This window comes from Leucoraja erinacea, chromosome 2 (assembly GCF_028641065.1).
Source record: "Leucoraja erinacea ecotype New England chromosome 2, Leri_hhj_1, whole genome shotgun sequence".
Classification (NCBI taxonomy): Eukaryota; Metazoa; Chordata; class Chondrichthyes; order Rajiformes; family Rajidae; genus Leucoraja; species Leucoraja erinaceus.
In genome coordinates this window covers 42,327,840-42,345,324 of record NC_073378.1, presented here as the reverse complement: position 1 = coordinate 42,345,324, position 17,485 = coordinate 42,327,840, and the positions used below count along the sequence as shown (strand labels likewise).

The 17,485-nt window shown below is 44.1% G+C and overlaps 1 protein-coding gene across 2 annotated transcripts in view; it reads left to right on the top strand.

The window, feature by feature from the left end:
- mindy3 (MINDY lysine 48 deubiquitinase 3) overlaps positions 1 to 17,485 on the top strand; it is a 118,465-nt gene that overhangs the window by 42,105 nt on the left and 58,875 nt on the right. The window contains exon 12 of one of the 2 annotated variants that reach the window (XM_055655775.1): positions 2,965 to 3,800. The exons of the other annotated variant lie outside the window; for it this stretch is intronic. Within the exon in view, the coding sequence (XP_055511750.1) occupies positions 2,965 to 3,368 (404 nt within the window). The 3' untranslated portion in view covers positions 3,369 to 3,800. Of the gene's footprint in view, positions 1 to 2,964; positions 3,801 to 17,485 lie in introns of those variants that run through there. 2 annotated transcript variants of the gene reach the window in all.

Below are 17,485 nucleotides of genomic sequence, written 5' to 3'. Positions count from 1 at the left end.
GACCTGAAAGCGGTGTCACGTGCCTTCAGCAGTAGCCTGACCTCGCTGTTCATCCATGGCTTCTGATTCGGGAATGTGGTAATCCGTTTGAGGGAGGTGACACTGTTAATGGTGGAGTTTATAAAGTCCAAAACGGAGGAGGTATAAGAGTCAATGTCCGTGTGGGAGTCAAGGATGGCCTGAGCTGCAAACACATTCCAGTCAGTGTTTCCAAAACCCTGCTGAAGTGTGGAGTCCGCTCCCTCTGACCAAACTTTAACTGTCCTCACTGTGGGTTTTACACTTCTGATGAGTGGAGAGTACTTTGAGAGCAGGAACAATGAGAGGTGGTCAGACTGTCCAAGGTGGGGGAGGGGGACTTCAGCCATGTTTGTGCAAACTTTGTCCAGTATCTTGTCATCTCTAGTGGGGAAGGAGACATGTTGGTGGAATTTGGGGAGTACAGTCTTCAAGTTGGAGTGATTTAAGTCACCTGCAACAATGAAGGCTGCCTTGGGGTTGTGAGTCTGTTGTTTGCTCATGGTAGTATGCAGTTCCTTCATTGCAAGCTTAGCATTAGCATCCGGAGGAATATAGGCTGCAGTCACAACAGTGGAAGTAAACTCTCTGGGAAGAAAGAATGGTCTGCATTTAACCATGAGAAACTCGAGGTTAGCTGAGCAGTGACTCTCGATGATGGTAGTGTCCATGCACCAAGCTTTATTTACATAAATGCACAGACCCTCACCTCTGGTCGTACCTGAGTCTGTTGTTCTGTCCGCTCGGAGTATATGACGCCCCGTTAGCTCGATGGTGCTGTCAGGAACGTCGATGTTAAGCCATGTTTTCTGTGAAGATCATGATGCTGCAATCTTTAATCCAGTTGTGGGAGGTAATCCGTAGCCAGAGTTTATCCATTTTGTTCGCCAGTGAGCGTACGTTGGAGAGGAAAAGGCTAGGAATCGATAGCCTGTGTGGGGTTAACTCTAACCTAGACTTTAACCCAACTTGGCATCCACGGCGATGTTTGCGTTCGCGTCGCCATCTACGGGTGCTTCCGTTCCACTGTTCTGGCTAGTTCAGGAGCGAGATGGAGTTCGCCCAAAAAGTTGTTGCAGCTGCAGGAACCGATGTTCAGAAGTTCCTGTCGGCTGTACGATAGGAAAGCAAGACTGCTCCGTGTGTGAACAGACTTGAAACAAGTAAGTAAACTATTGCTAGTTCGCTGATTCTCGTGAGACACAGGGCGTTGCGATGTGCCCGCGCCGCCGCCATCTTAATAAGAGGAGTTGAGTAAAGGAGCAAAGAGGTCCTTCTGCAATTGCACAGGGCCCCAGTGAGATCGCACCTGGAGTATTGTGTGCAATTTTGGTCTCCAAATTTGAGGAAAGACATTCTTGCTATTGAGTGAGTGTAGCGTAGGTTCATGAGGTTAATTCCCTGGATGGCGGGACTCTCATATGTTGATAGAATGGAGCGGCTGGGCTTGTATACACTGGAATTTAAAAGGGTGAGAGGGGATCTTATTAAAACATATAAGATTATTAATGGTACACAAAAAGGCTGGAGAAACTATGCGGGTGCAGCAGCATCTATGGAGCGAAGGAAATAGGCAACGTTTCGGGCCGAAACCCTTCTTCAGACTGATCGGGGGCAGGGACAAGAAAGGAAAAAGGAGGAGGAGCCTTCTTAAACACTAAGATTACTAATGGATTGATCATGCTCGAGGCAAGAAACATGTTCCTGTTGTTGGGGGAGTCCAGAACCAGGGGCCACAGCTTAAGAATAAGGGGCAGTCCACTTAGAACGGAGATGAGGAAAAACATTTGTTGTGAATCTGTGGAATTCTCTGCCTCGGGCAATGGAGGCTAATTCTCTGGATACCTTCAAGAGAGAGTTAGATAGAGCTCTTAAAGATATATGGGGAGTAGGCAGGAACGGGGTATTGATTGTGGATGATCAGCCATGATCACAGTGACTGGCGGTGCTTGCTCGATAGGCCGAATGGCCTACTCTTGCACCTATTGTCTATTGAAACAGATGAAGAACAGTTTGCTTTTTAACAAGAAGCGTTTCATATTTTAGTTGCCTTTATCCTGTTATTCCTCCGTGACCCTGCTGGAAATAATCTTTCTGGCATATCCTATTCTGTGGAGATGGTAGCTAATCCGAATAGCATTTTCCAGCTATAATAGACCTTTGATAGATATTGGCTCGGTTTGTTGGAGTGTTGTCTGTTGAAACTATATATATAATTCTGGATTACGTTTGGCTTTAAGTGCTGCTTCTTTCATGCTGTTTACGGATTCTACAAATTGAAAAGTTAATGGAAAAATAGTACCTTGGCAGTGTTCACTGTGTAATTAAAGTGATTGTGGGTGTAAGCTTAAAACTTGCTGTTCCAGCAGTGGCAATACTTTGAAGTTTAGTTTAGAGATACAGCGCAGAAACAGGCCCTTCGGCCCACCGGGTACGCGCCGACCACCGATCCCTGCACATTAACACTTTCTGACACCCACTAGGGACAATTTTTACATTTAGCAAGCCAATTAACCTACAAACCTGTACGACTTTGGAGTGTGGGAGGAAACCGAAGATCTCTTGGAGAAAACCCACGCAGGTCACGTAGGGAACGTACAAGCTCCATACAGACAACACCCGTGGTCAGGATCGAACCCGGGTCTCCAGCGCTGCATTTGCTGTAAGGCAGCAACTCTACTGCTGCCCATCGGTTGGTTCTGAAACTGATTATAATGGTGTAAAACTATAGCTACTTCCCATGTGACCACTAGGGGCGCCGGGGAGATGGCAGCCCTGCCGGCAGTCTGTTCGTTTTTTTCCATTCTTTTTGTCATTTTTTAGTGTGTTAAAAGTTTGTTTAAATGTTCTTCGGTTTGTTCAGAGGGGGGAGGGGATCAGGGGAAACCTTTTTTCAAGTTCCTACCTTGCCGGAGATGTGATTATTTTTCGGATCATTTTCTCCAGGCTCTGCGGCCTACCATCGATGGAGCTGGAAGCCTCCTTGGACTGTCGTGAGCCCCACCATGGGGCGTGGATTTAACATCGAAGCTGATCCCTTGCCTGGGATCGCTCCCACCACGGACTTTACCATCAAGAGCTCACAGTCTTTGGGAGAGGTTGAGTCAGGAGCTCCAACATCCCAGAAGGTTCAACCGGCCCCGACGCGAGGTTCGATCGCCTGGTGCGGGAGAGCTGACATCCCCCCCGATGCAGGAGCAGATCACCTCGACGCGGAGGACCCAAAATGCCGCCGGCTACGGGAGTCAAGATCATCCCGTCAACAGGGGCTCGAGGCCCACGACCGAGGAAGAACTAAGGGAAAGAACTTGAACTTTATTTCGCCTTCCATCACAGTGAGGAATGTGTAGGAGTCACTGTGGTGGATGTTCATGTTAAAATGTGTTTGTGAGTGATCTGTTGCTTTTTATTTGTATGACTGACCTGGCCAATGAAATTCCTCATATGTTGCAAAACATACATGTCGAATAAAGTGTGATTCTGATTCTGACCTGGTAGACAGCAATGATTGTCATCTGCCAGTGTGCAGTTAAACTTTTTTTTAAATCCAGAAGATCCTGTCATTGCTCTGCTCTTTAATAAGATTAAGATGAGGTGTTGCAATCCTCACATAATAAATAAACACAAGATTAGTAATTTGAAATGAATTTCAACAGTCACCCTCTTAAAAAAAATATTGTCTAGAATCACACTGAATGAAACCAAGCCCTTATTTTGCCCCAACTCGAGCCAACCAAGATTCCCATATACGCTGGTTTTATTTGCTTGCATGTAACCCTGTATCTCTTCGCTTTTCCAACCCGTGTACACGAATAAATGTCATTCTATAATGTTGTTATAGCACCTGCCTCAATCATTTCCTCTTGATGGCTTGTTCTATTTATATACCATGTGAAAATGGTGTCCCAATAGACGTAAAGAACTGCAGATGTTGAAATCTTGAGCAAAAAAACAGTGCCGCTGAAACAGAGGGTTAAGGCAGCTTCTCTGGAGAACATGGAAAGGTGATGTTTCGGGTGGAGACCCTTCGATGTATCCCAACTAAAGCTTAATGTGCCTGTCCCACTTAGGCGACTGCAGGAGACTATGCAGTCGCTACATGGTCGCCACATGTTCGCGGGTGGTTGCTGGGGAGTCGCTTTCATGGTCGTGAGGAGTTCCCGCAATCTGGGAACTAGTCATGGCCTCATTCTGCTCGCCGTGAATTTTTCAACGTTGAAAAAAAAGGTAAACAGTAGTTTTCTGAACCAAGGATAACCGACCGGTAATGTTAAATGTCCGCCAAGCTTCACAGCCGCGTATCTTTGGCTTCTTAAAAGTTGTCTCCACCCCAAAAATGTACTTGCACTCCTAGATCCCTCTGCTCTACAACACTCTCCAGGGCCCTGCCATTCACTGTGAACGTCCAGCACTGGTTTAACTTCCCAAAATTCACCACCTTGTCCTTGCCTGAATTGAAATTGAATTGAAAGCTGAGGGGAGGAGACTACGCAATACGCTTGAGAGGGAGAGACGAAAGAAGGAGATGTCAGGCAAGCTGATTCAGTGCGATGCTTGCAGTATGTGGGAGGTCAAGGACACCGCTGGTGCCTCTGGCTGCTACAAATGCGAGAAGTGCATCCAGGTAGAGCTCCTGAAGGACCGCGTTGGGGAACTGGAGAAGCAAGTGGATGACCTCCAGTTCGTGCGAGAAACGGAGTCGTTCCTCAACAAGTCCTACAGTAAGATTGTTACACCTAAGGTACTGGAAGAGAGAAGGTGGGAGACAGTGAGAAAGGGAGGGAAGCATGGAATGCCAACGTCCCCGGGTGTTGTTCCTCTTGTGAACAGGTTCACCCACATAGAAGCTGTCGGGACAGAAGACGTGTTTACACTGAGCGGCGGACTGGCTTGCGATGCGAATAGGGCTGTTGAGCCAAAACCAAAAAGGCATAAGGCAGGCAACGCCATTGTAGTGGGAGACTCCATTGTGAGAGGTACGGACAGGGGTTTCTGCGGCAACAGACGGGATGCGAGGATGGTGTGCTGCCTTCCCGGTGCCAGGATCCAGGATGTCACGGACAGAGTGCAGAAAATACTCAAGGGAGAAGGTGAACATCCGGAAGTGGTAGTGCATGTTGGCACAAACGATGTCGGAAAGAAGGGGATGAATATTCTGTAGCGTGACTTTAGAGGGCTCGGAAAAATGCTGAAAAGCAGGACCTCCAGGGTTGTTATCTCCGGTTTGCTTCCAGTTCCTCGTGCTGGCGAGAGCAGGAACAGGGAGATACGGGACCTGAACGTGTGGCTGAGGAACTGGTGCACGGGGCAGGGATTTAGATTCTTAGATCACTGGGATCTGTTTTGGGGTAAGGGGGAACTGTACAAAAGGGACGGATTGCATCTTAACAGGTGTGGGACCAGCATTCTGGCAGGCAGGTTTGCCACTGCTACACGGGTGGTTTTAAACTGAATAAGGGGGGTGGGATGTCGAATGGGATAGTGGAGGATGGAGTTAAAGGGAAAGGGTTTCTTAAATGTGTGAGCGTAGAGTCAGAGGGGTGTAAAATGAGGGTAGAAGCAATAGGTAGCAAGGTGAAAAGTAAAAGTGGCAGGCCAGAAAATCCAGGGCAAAAATCAAAAAGGGACACTTTTCAGCATAATAGTATAAGGGGTAAGAGTGTTGTAAAAACAAGCTTGAAGGCTTTGTGTCTCAATGCAAGGAGCATTCGTAATAAGGTGGATGAGTTGAATGTGCAGATAGCTATTAATGACTATGAAAAGGAAAGGAGGTGGGGTAGCGTTGCTGGTTAGAGAGCAGATTAACGCAATAGAAAGGAAGGACATTAGCTTTGCGGATGTGGAATCAATATGGGTAGAGCTGCGAAACACTAAGGGGCAGAAAACGCTAGTGGGAGTTGTGTACAGGCCACCTAACAGTAGTAGTGGAGTTGGGGATGGCATCAAACAGGAAATTAGAAATGCGTGCAACAAGGGTAAAACAGTTATAATGGGTGACTTCAATCTACATATAGATTGGGTGAATCAAATTGGCAAGGGTGCTGAGGAAGAGGATTTCTTGGAATGTGTGTGGGATAGTTTTTCTAAACCAACATGTAGAGGAACCAACAAGAGAGCAGGCTATTCTAGACTTGGTATTGAGTAATGAGGAAGGGTTAGTTAGCAGTCTTGTTGTGCGTGGCCCCTTGGGCAAGAGTGACCATAATATGGTTGAGTTCTTCATTAGGATGGAGAGTGACATCGTTAATTCAGAAACAAGGGTCCTGAACTTAAAGAAAGGTAACTTTGAGGGTATGAGACGTGAATTGGCCAAGATAGACTGGCGATTGATTCTTAATGGGTTGACGGTGGATATACAATGGAAGGCATTTAAAGACTGCATTAAAAAATGCATGGATGAACTACAACAATTGTTCATCCCAGTTTGGCAAAACAAAAAATCAGGGAAGGTAGTGCATCCGTGGATAACAAGGGAAATCAGGGATAGTATCAAAACAAAAGATGAAGCGTACAAATTAGCCAGAAAAAGCAGCCTACCAGAGGACTGGAAGAAATTCAGAGACCAGCAGAGGAGGACAAAGGGCTTAATTAGGAAAGGGAAAATAGATTATGAAAGAAAACTGGCAGGGAACATAAAAACTGACATCAAAAGCTTTTATAGATATGTGAAGAGAAAAAGATTAGTTAAAACAAATGTAGATCCCTTGCAGTCAGAAACGGGTGAATTGATCATGGGGAACAAGGACATGGCAGACCAATTGAATAACTACTTTGGTTCTGTCTTCACTAAGGAAGACATAAAAAATCTGCCGGAAATAGCAGGGGACCGGGGGTCAAATGAGATGGAGGAACTGAGTGAAATCCAGGTTAGCCGGGAAGTGGTGTTAGGTAAATTGAATGGATTAAAGGCCGATAAATCGCCAGGGCCAGATAGGCTGCATCCCAGAGTACTTAAGGAAGTAGCCCCAGAAATAGTGGATGCATTAGTGATAATTTTTCAAAACTCTTTAGATTCTGGAGTAGTTCCTGAGGATTGGAGGGTAGCTAATGTAACACCACTTTTTAAAAAGGGAGGGAGAGAGAAAACGGGGAATTACAGACCAGTTAGTCTAACGTCGGTAGTGGGGAAACTGCTAGAATCAGTTATTAAAGATGGGATAGCAGCACATTTGGAAAGTGGTGAAATCATTGGACAAAGTCAGCATGGATTTATGAAGGGTAAATCATGTCTGACGAATCTTATAGAATTTTTTGAGGATGTAACTAGTAGAGTGGATAAGGGAGAACCAGTGGATGTATTATATCTGGACTTTCAGAAAGCTTTCGACAAGGTCCTACATAAGAGATTAGTATACAAACTTAAAGCACACGGTATTGGGGGTTCAGTATTGATGTGGATAGAGAACTGGTTGGCAGACAGGAAGCAAAGAGCAGGAGTAAACAGGTCCTTTTCACAATGGCAGGCAGTGACTAGTGGGGTACCGCAAGGCTCAGTTCTGGGACCCCAGCTATTTACGATATATATTAATGATTTGTACGAGGGAATTGAATGCAACATCTCCAAGTTTGCGGATGACACGAAGCTGGGGGGCAGTGTTAGCTGTGAGGAGGATGCTAGGAGGCTGCAAGGTGACTTGGATAGGCTGGGGTGAGTGGGCAAATGCATGGCAGATGCAGTATAATGTGGATAAATGTGAGGTTATCCACTTTGGTGGCAAAAACAGGAAAGTAGATTATTATCTGAATGGTGGCCGATTGGGAAAGGGGGAGATGCAACGAGACCTGGGTGTCATGGTACACCAGTCTTTAAAAGTAAGCATGCAGGTGCAGCAGGCAGTGAGGAAGGCAAATGGTATGTTAGCATTCATAGCAAAAGGATTTGAGTATAGGAGCAGGGAGGTTCTACTGCAGTTGTACAGGGTCTTGGTGAGACCACACCAGGAGTATTGCGTACAGTTTTGGTCTCCTAATCTAAGGAAAGACATTCTTGCCATAGAGGGAGTACAGAGAAGGTTCACCAGACTGATTCCTGGGATGTCAGGACTTTCATATGAAGAAAGACTGGATAGACTCGGTTTGTACTCGCTAGAATTTAGAAGATTGAGGGGGGATTTTATAGAAACTTACAAAATTCTTAAGGGGTTGGACAGTCTAGATGCAGGAAGATTGTTCCCGATGTTGCGGAAATCCAGAACAAGGGGTCACAGTTTAAGAATAAGGGGGAAATCTTTTAGGACCGAGATCAGGAAAACATTTTTACACAGAGAGTGGTGAATCTCTGGACTTCTCTGCCGCAGAAGGTAGTTGAGGCCAGTTCATTGGCTATATTTAAGAGGGAGTTAGATGTGGCCCTTGTGGCTAAAGGGATCAGGGGGTATGGAGAGAAGGCAGGTATGGGATACTGAGTTGGATGATCAGCCATGATCATATTGAATGGCGGTGCAGGCTCGAAGGGCCGAATGGCCTACTCCTGCACCTATTTTCTATGTTTCTATGAATTCTCCATGTTTTGAGATGGACATATTTCTGGTGATGAAGGGTTTTGGCTGCCGAAACGTTTCTCTTTTATCTAAGGATCACATATCAACTCAGGTGATCTGTTTCCAAATTGCATTACGCAAGGGAAATAAGTTAGACCTTTAGTTAGGCATAAGTTAGGTCTTTATTCTCTGGAGCGCAGAAGGTGAAGGGGGGACTTGATAGAGGTCTTTAAAATGATGAGAGGGATAGACAGTTGATGTGAACACCCTTTTCCCTTGCTATAGGGAAGATTCAACCATTGTTAGTTCAATTCATTTTTTAAGGGCTTGATATTTTAGGGTTTCTACTTTCTTTACTTCTGTGGTAGCGGTGTGGAATGAGCTTCAGTGGAATTCTGCGGCAGGTTCGTTTGAGTAATGAAACATGGAATTGGATAATTTCTAGATTTGGGAATTGAGGGTTATGGTCAACCAGGCATGGGACTTGGATCTAAGGTTCACATATCAACTAGGGCCGAGATGATCTGTTTCCGTGCTGCATTGTTATAGGGAAATCCAGGAGTGGGTTTCCTCAGAGATAGACACAAATTGCTGGATGAACTCAGCGGGACAGGCAGTATCTCTGGGGAGAAGGAATAGGTGATGTTTCGGGTCAAGACCCTTCAAGGTTTCCTCTAGTTCACTGTCCCTTTATTGCAGGCTAGACAATTAATCCAAATAATCTTTTCAAAATTGGTTTTTAATAGAGAATTGATTTTTTGGGAAATGGAAGAATATTGCAAACCTACCGAGGCGTTGTTAGGCCAAATATAAATCAAACCTGTTGATGTCCATTTCCATTCAAATATTCTATTCACTGTGGCACAGCGGTAGAGTTTCTGCCTTACAGCGAATGTAGCGCCGGAGATCCGGGCTCGAAGGGCTGAATGGCCTACTCCTACACCTATTGTCTATTGTATATTTGATTTGAGTTTCCCACTTAATGTTTGTGCAAAATTATGACTAAAGCTTTTGATTTATTTCCACTTTGTAACTTGATTTAGACAACATGTGACTTGCATTGAAGACATTTTAATTTGAAAAATCTGATTAATTCAAAAACCAATAATAATAATAATAATAAATACTTTATTGATCCCCTCAGGGAAATTCAGATGTCCAGAAGCCCCCAACCAACAAACCCACAGATTCAAAACGAACGCAGACAGAAAATACATAGAATACACTGTGGACACTACCTGAGAGCAATAAATACTTAAAAAGACCAATAATTAACAATTAAAAATTAAAAATTGCAAGAATGCATCCCCCTACAGCCTAGCGGTCCGAATTATAAAATCTAATGGCTGCAGGGGTGAAGGATCTCCTGAACCGCTCCGTTCTACAGGGCAGGGAGAGGAGCCGGTTGTTGTTCCGAGTGCTCTTTTGACTCTCCAGAATTACATGGAGGGGATGCCCGGGGTTTTTCAGGATGACCTGCACCTTGTGCCTCATACGCCTCTCAAGCACATCCATCCCAGAGTCTACTCTCCCCTCCAAATGTGATCCGTTTTAATTTTCAGGATAAAATCTTTGTTTTTATTAGAACTACAATAATCCAGCAGGAACTTGGAATAACATGCTTTTGATAAATGTTTTATTAAAACAAGATTTTAGATACCACATTAGATTTCTGCAATTGAAAAGAAATTATATAATTCTGGAACATGCTGTACCAAAGTGCATGTTTTCAAAGATCAGTCATACTACATTGCATATTTTGATTGCTAAAGTCCATGTAAGGATTTTTTCCAAGTAAGGAATGAATGCCACAAAAGAATGTCAAGTTTTTGAAATTGGCAGGAGGTAGAGTATTTTATTTTGAGTAGAATGTTAACGCGGATAATGGCAGTGATATGTTTCTTACTTTATTTTTAAACTTTTATGGATTTTCTGATTGCAGTACTAATCATAATAAATTACTAGAAAGTCAATGTGCCTCATACTTTGAATATGTAATTGGGTTGTAGAAAGCAAGCACCTGAACTGAAGGCATACAACTTCCACTGAATTGAGCCTCAGTTGTATGTATTGTGCAAGTTGATTTTGCCACCTGTTAGCTTCATAATATTAAGCATTCAGTTTTATTCTGTTTATTAGTCTGTAACTAGACCAGCCATATAAATATTGTGGCCACAAGAGCAGATCAGCAGCTGGATGCACTGCAACAAATTACTGACCTGAAGACTCTAGGAAGCTTCCCTCACCATCTGCAAGAAATAGGTCTAAATCTGAAGCATGGGAGAAAAATCGACTTGTCTGGATTAGTGCAGTTCTGACAACACCAAGATAACGTAGCTGATACCAAACCAACTGTTGTATTCCATTCACAGAATACAAAGCACTCATTTACTGAGGCTACTTTGACAAATGGAGTCACAGATGGAGCAGCAGGACATCAGACGCCTGTGGCAGGGGCTACGGACTGTAACCAACTACCGGAGCACCCCCCCCCCCCCCCCCCCCTCAACCGCAAGTGCCGGCACCTCCCTAGCTGATGACCGGAACTCCTTTTACGCTTGTTTCGAGATGGGCAACATCACCCCAGGTCTACCGACTAACGAAGCTGAAGGGAGGAATGTGCACACATTCTCATTGTCCGAACACGACATGAGGAGGGCTCTGACATGGGTGAACACGAGGAAAGCTGCAGGCCCAGATGGCATCTCGGGGCGAGTACTTATAGGTCCTGTGCTACGCAGCTAGCTCTGGTGCTCACTACAATATTCAAACTCTCCCTGGCCAAGTCCGTGGTCCCTGCCTGCTTCAAAAGATCCATCATTGTACCGGGACCTAAGAATGCCTCCCCAGCCTGTCTGAATGACTACCGTCCGGTGGCCCTTACCTCGGTAGTCATGAAATACTTTGAGAGGCTGGTCAAGAAACACATCTGCGCCTTCCTCCCTCGCAACATGGACCCGTTACAATTTGCATACCGTCTGAACAGATCCACGGACGATGCAGTCTCCCAGGTTCTGCACAGCGCTCTCTCTCATCTTGACGTAGAAGGGGGGGCTACGTGAGGATGCTGTTCATAGACTTCAGTTCAGCCTTCAACACGATAGTCCCCACCAGACTGGCCGAGAAGCTACTGGAATTAGGGCTCAACACCCCCCTGTGTGCCTGGGTCCTGGACTTTCTCTCCACCAGGCCCCAGGTAGTCAAGATGGGAGGAAATACATCGAAGTCTCTCACCCTGAGCACAGGATCCACCCAGGGTTGTGTTCTCAGCCCCCTGCTGTACTCCCTGTACACACTTGACTGTGTGGCTAGGTTCAGCTCCAACTCGATAATCAAGTTTGCTGATGACACTGTGGTGGTGGGCCTGATCTCAGACTACGTTGAGAAGGCCTACCGGGAGGAGGTGGCTGATCTGGCACTCTGGTGTCTGGGCAACAGCCTCCTCTTGAATATCAACTACAAAAAAACTAAGGAGCTGATCGTGGACTTTAGGAGGGCACTTCATCCGAGGACATACACACTATTGAAGATAAATGGGGATACTGTGGATAGGGTGAGCTGTTTTAAATACCTGGGAGTCCACATCTCTGAGGATATGACATGGACATCACACGCTGCAGCACTCGTGAGTCAGGCAAGGCAGCGCCTTTACCACCTCAGGCAATTGAGGATATCAGAGTGTCTCTGATGATCCTCCAGTGCTACTACTCAGTGGCTGTGGAAAGCATCTTGTCCGGAAATATCACAATTTGGTTTGGGAACTGCTCTGCCCAGGACAAGAAGGCTCTGCAGAGAGTAGTGCGTTCGGCCAAAAGCACTATGGGAACTTATCTCGCCCCTCTGCAGGAACCATACATCATAAGGTGCAACTCCAGACACAACAAGATCATGGGAGACCCTTTCCACCCCTGCAACGGACTGTTCCAGCTGCTACGGTCAGGCAAACACCTCCGTTGTCATGCTGTGAGAACGGAGAGGATGAGAAGGAGTTTCTTCCCCGAGGCCATTAGGACTGTAAACTCCAATCTCACCAGGGGCTAACTTCACTGTACCATTCTATAGTTTTTTTTAAATTGCTGTTTTTTTCCTTTTTCTTTCCTTCCACAAATTATATAATATGTGAATATGTGATTGTTCCATTCTGTTTGTAGTTTGTTTGATTGTTTGTTTTTTTGCACAAAGTCCGCGAGCATTGCCACTTTTCATTTCACTGCAAATCTCGTACGTGTATGTGACGAATAAACTTGACTTGAAATCTCCCAAACACATGAACTATCACCATAAGGACAAGAGCAACAAGTGCATGCAAATACCACCATCATCTACAGGTTCTCCTCCAAGCAATATACGTTTCTGAACTCTAATTTTGTTCAGTAATTTCTTGTGCACGACATATTGAAATCAAAGTGCATCATACTAATGATCTTCTGATCATGCTTAAAGTCGCAATAGATTTAGTGAGCTTGATTTTTTTTTAAAATAAATCCAAACAGTCTCTGAATCCTCAATCTGTTCACAATTTGTTTACATTTTCTCCTGCCATCTTTTAAGAAATGCCAAATTATGTAGTGGACCTGTCTAGACTCATTCCATTTGAGCTATTTCACCAAACTGCTCACGTATCTGAAATTTTTGTTAATTTTTACCTTTTTATGCCTACTTGTTTTAAACAAATTAAAATATTCTTATACAAACACAAATAAGGAAATTCCTTATTCCTTAAATAAGGAATCTGGCAGAAGTTACACAGATCAATTCTCCTAAGCTCTATCCAACATTCTCCTGATTTTTTATTTTAACCAACTCCTGTAACCTCGGATGAGAGTAACTATTTAATTGCATTTAATCCATGTTTTGTTTCCTTTTTATTTGCTAAAATGTTTTCTCCCCCAAATTGTGGACACTTGAAATGGTCAAAAGAATATTTGCATTTTTTCAATTAATCTGCTTAAAATCTATTTTTACTTGATCTTTTCTGTGCATGATTACAAATTCAAAAATTATTCTTTCAGACTTTTGAGTTAGCTGTTTGCCTTCTACACCTGGATGGTAGACATGCAAATGAATTTGAGTGTATCTACATATAAAAACCCCACTCATCCTTCTGAATGGCAGCAGTTTTCATGGCTTACTGATATTGGGTGAGATTGGGGAGCACTAATGGAAATAAGATTAATCCCATTAAAATACATCAAGGCAAAGCTTGATTTAACATGTTAACCACAATTGTCTCATTGGACCATACTTCATTTGGAGCTGAATCACAGATTCAAAGACTTAGTCATCTCTGTCATAAGGTAAGTTTACTGCAGGGCAGAAAAGAACAAACTACTTCCGTGGCATCTATCCTCAAATCAAATACTGTCAGTGAAATATTTCTGAAGCTCATCTGGAAACTGTTTTTAGTGGAAGTTGTGTTGATACTAGTCAAAGAATAGTTGGAGCTCTTGTCGGTTATTAGCTAATATTTACTTCTCAAGCAGCACCATCAAAATTCAGATGTAGGTTTTGTTATTTTGTGGACATTGCTGAAATGGAACGTTTTCTATGCGCCACTTGTGGGACTTAAGTACGGGGGGAAATGCATAATAGATATAGTTGTTCATATAACTGCAGTATTTGGGGAAATACGTAAAGCGTTTTGTTTTGTTTTTGCACGAATTTGGTATTTTACAATTTGGGTGTTATTTTATAATGTAAGATGAAGGATATGTGCCTTTTTACAATACTGGAGAGATTTTGCGGAACAAGATTATTATTCAGTTTTTTACACCAATATAGTGTTCTTAACAGAAATCTACTCATCATGTGAAACCTTATAAATCTTCTATATTACTAAAACTCTGATCTTGACCGCTTTTGGCCCACTGTGCTGCGATTTCCGACAGAACGCCGCCACCTACGGCCGTCATTTTTGGCCACCTCGCTCAGAGCCCCCCTCCGCCTTATGGGTGTGGAGGATTTTTCCCATCGATGACAAATCAGAGATATTAATGTTTTTTTTTAAATCACCATTCTCTCTGCTGCCCCTGCTGGAAGTGGTGTGCCTCACTCAGTCTCTGCAAGATGGATGAAGCCAAGGGTAACGTCTCTCTGAGCTCTGAATAACACTGAACAAATGTCTACACAACTGTGAGTCCCCTTAATGTGGTTTGAAAATGAAAATATGGTTTGTTTGAAGTAAAAAGGCACTGCCTGCAAATGGTTGTTTGGGTGCTTTGGCTTGAAGTTGAAAGGCACTACTTACTGCAAATGGTGGCTTGGGTGCTTTGGCTTGAAGTTGAATGGCACTACTTACTGCAAATGGTGGCTCCAGGACAAGGGGTCACAGCTTAAGGATAAGGGGGAAATCCTTTAAAACCGAGATGAGGAGAACTTTTTTCACACAGAGAGTGGTGAATCTCCGGAACTCTCTGCCACAGAGGGTAGTTGAGGCTAGTTCATTGGCTATATTTAAGAGGGAGTTAGATGTGGCCCTTGTGGCCAAGGGGATCAGAGGGTATGGAGAGAAGGCAGGTACGGGATACTGAGTTGGATGATCAACCATGATCATATTAAATGGCGGTGCAGGCTCGAAGGGCCGAATGGCCTACTCCTGCACCTAATTTCTATGTTTCTATGTTTCTAAATGGTGGCTTGGGAGCTTTGGTTTAAAGTTGAAAGGCACTACTTACTGCAAATGGTGGCGTGGGTGCATTGGCTTGAAGTTGAAAGGCACTACTTACTGCAAATGGTGGCATGCTTTAAGTTGAAAGGCACTACTTACTGCAAATAGTGGCTTGGGCGCTTTTGCTTGAAGTTGAAAGGCACTACTTACTGCAAATGGTGGCTTGGGTGCTTTGGCTTGAAGTTGAAAGGCACTACTTACTGTAAATGGTGGCTTGGGTGCTTTGGCTGGAGGGAAGGGGAGGGACTATAAAACCAGGAAGTGGTGTGCATCACTCAGTCTATGCATGGTGGATGAAGCCAAGGATAACGTCTCTCTGAGCTCTGAATAACTGAACAAATGTCTACACAACTGAGTCCCCTTAATGTGTTTTGAAAATGAAAATATGGTTTGTTTGAAGTAAAAAGGCACCGACTGCAAATGGTTGTTTGGGTGCTTTGGCTTGAAGTTGAAAGGCACTAACTGCAAATGGTGGCATGAAGTTGAAAGGAACTACTTACTGCAAATGGTGGCATGAAGTTGAAAGGCAGTACTTACTGGGTGGCTTGGGTGCTTTGGCTTGAAGTTAAAAGCACTACTGCAAATGCACTTCCGGTTTGCACTGTATATTCATTTTAGATAAAACGCTACCACTTACTGCTGTGATTTTTGGCCATCTTACTCAGTCCCCCCTTCGCTGAGCAGGTGCAGAGAATTCTTCCCATCAATGAAAAATAAAAGTGTTATAGTGTTTAAAAAATTTTGAGAATCTCTCTCCGGTCAATCACGCCATGAAAGCCACACCTTTTCCGGTGGGAGGGGGAGGGGTTATACAACCCGGAAGTGTAGGTGTGGTTCAGTCTCTGCATGATGGTGGAGGGAGAGGTCACGACTGTGAGCTGTGAATCAACTGAACACACTAAATGTCTACTGAACTGTGAGTTTGGTGTTTTGTGTGGTTTTATGGTGGTTTCACCCTGCATGAAATGGAATGAAGCTGCATTTGAATTTGGTGGCCTTGCACCCTTATGGTGGTTTCACCCTGCATGAAGTGGTATGAAACTGCATTGAATTCGGTGGCCTTGCACCCTGCTTGAAGTGGTTGGAATCTGCACGAATTCGGTGGCCTTGCACCCTGCTTGAAGTGGTTGGAAACTGCACTTGAATTCGGTGGCCTTGCACCCTGCTCATAGTGGAAAGAAACTGCACTTGAATTTGGTGGCCATGCACCCTGCTTGAAATGGTAGGAACATGGATTTGAATTTGGTGGCCTTGCACCCTGCTTGAAATGGAATTTCAAGGAATTGTCATGAGTCAACTGCCAGCCCACCAGCCGTGAGTGAGCTGCCAGCAGATCGGGCAAAAGGGACTGAGCTGCCATCCCAAGAACCCATACCAGCACTCCAGAAAGCCACCAATATTGGAATTGGTGGAGAGGTGGAATATTGCGTCGGGGGACCAGCCCTCCCATGTGAACATGGGACCCAACGGGTCCCACTTAGTCTAGTAACAGATATAAATTAGGTAACTTCAAGACCGAAAGTCAAAAACTTTTTTCATGACAGACAAATCGTCGTTTTACCACCAATTTGGACACCCAAAATATGACATTAAAAATGCTGCCACATTTAGACGTGAATATTTAATTCATAAATAAACTTCATATGGCCCCTCATACATATACGTTTTGATAATGATCTAGGGAAATATCTTCATCAATACCAGGAGAAAAATACGGTAACATAAAGATAATACAGTGCAGTAAAGATCCCGTATCGGTCGTTGTGCTTGGTGTCTATTGTCACAACGACCGTTATCGGGGTTGGTAGCTCCGTAAATCATGGAAGCTACAAACCTCTAATGCTTTTCAAAAACCCAACGAGGTATCCAATGGTAGTAGCGATTTTTGGGCGAGTTAAATATCAAAACCATCTGGTGTCAAAAACACAACGACCGTTTATTATATTTTCTGACTTTTTAAAATCAATGTAAAAACATTTTTGGACATAAATTGGTCATCAAAACAAAGAAACTGCGCCGTCGCTAACTTCATTCTTTCGTGTCAACTTCGAGAAGCTCCGCAACGACCAGTACGAACACATTTTACTAACAATAAAATTAGCCCAAATCAAATGATCTGACGAATCATCGGCCATCGATAGCTCAAATCCATAAGGTAATGTATCGTTTAGATCATATTGGTGAAAATGCTTGGTTCTCGCTAATAATGTAATGTTCGTTTTCTGGGACACCAAACCGTTTAGTGTCCACCCCAACGTACGTTTGTGTGTATGATCGTGTAACGCGTGTTGCGATGTCCATTCAGATAGATGCAGTATTC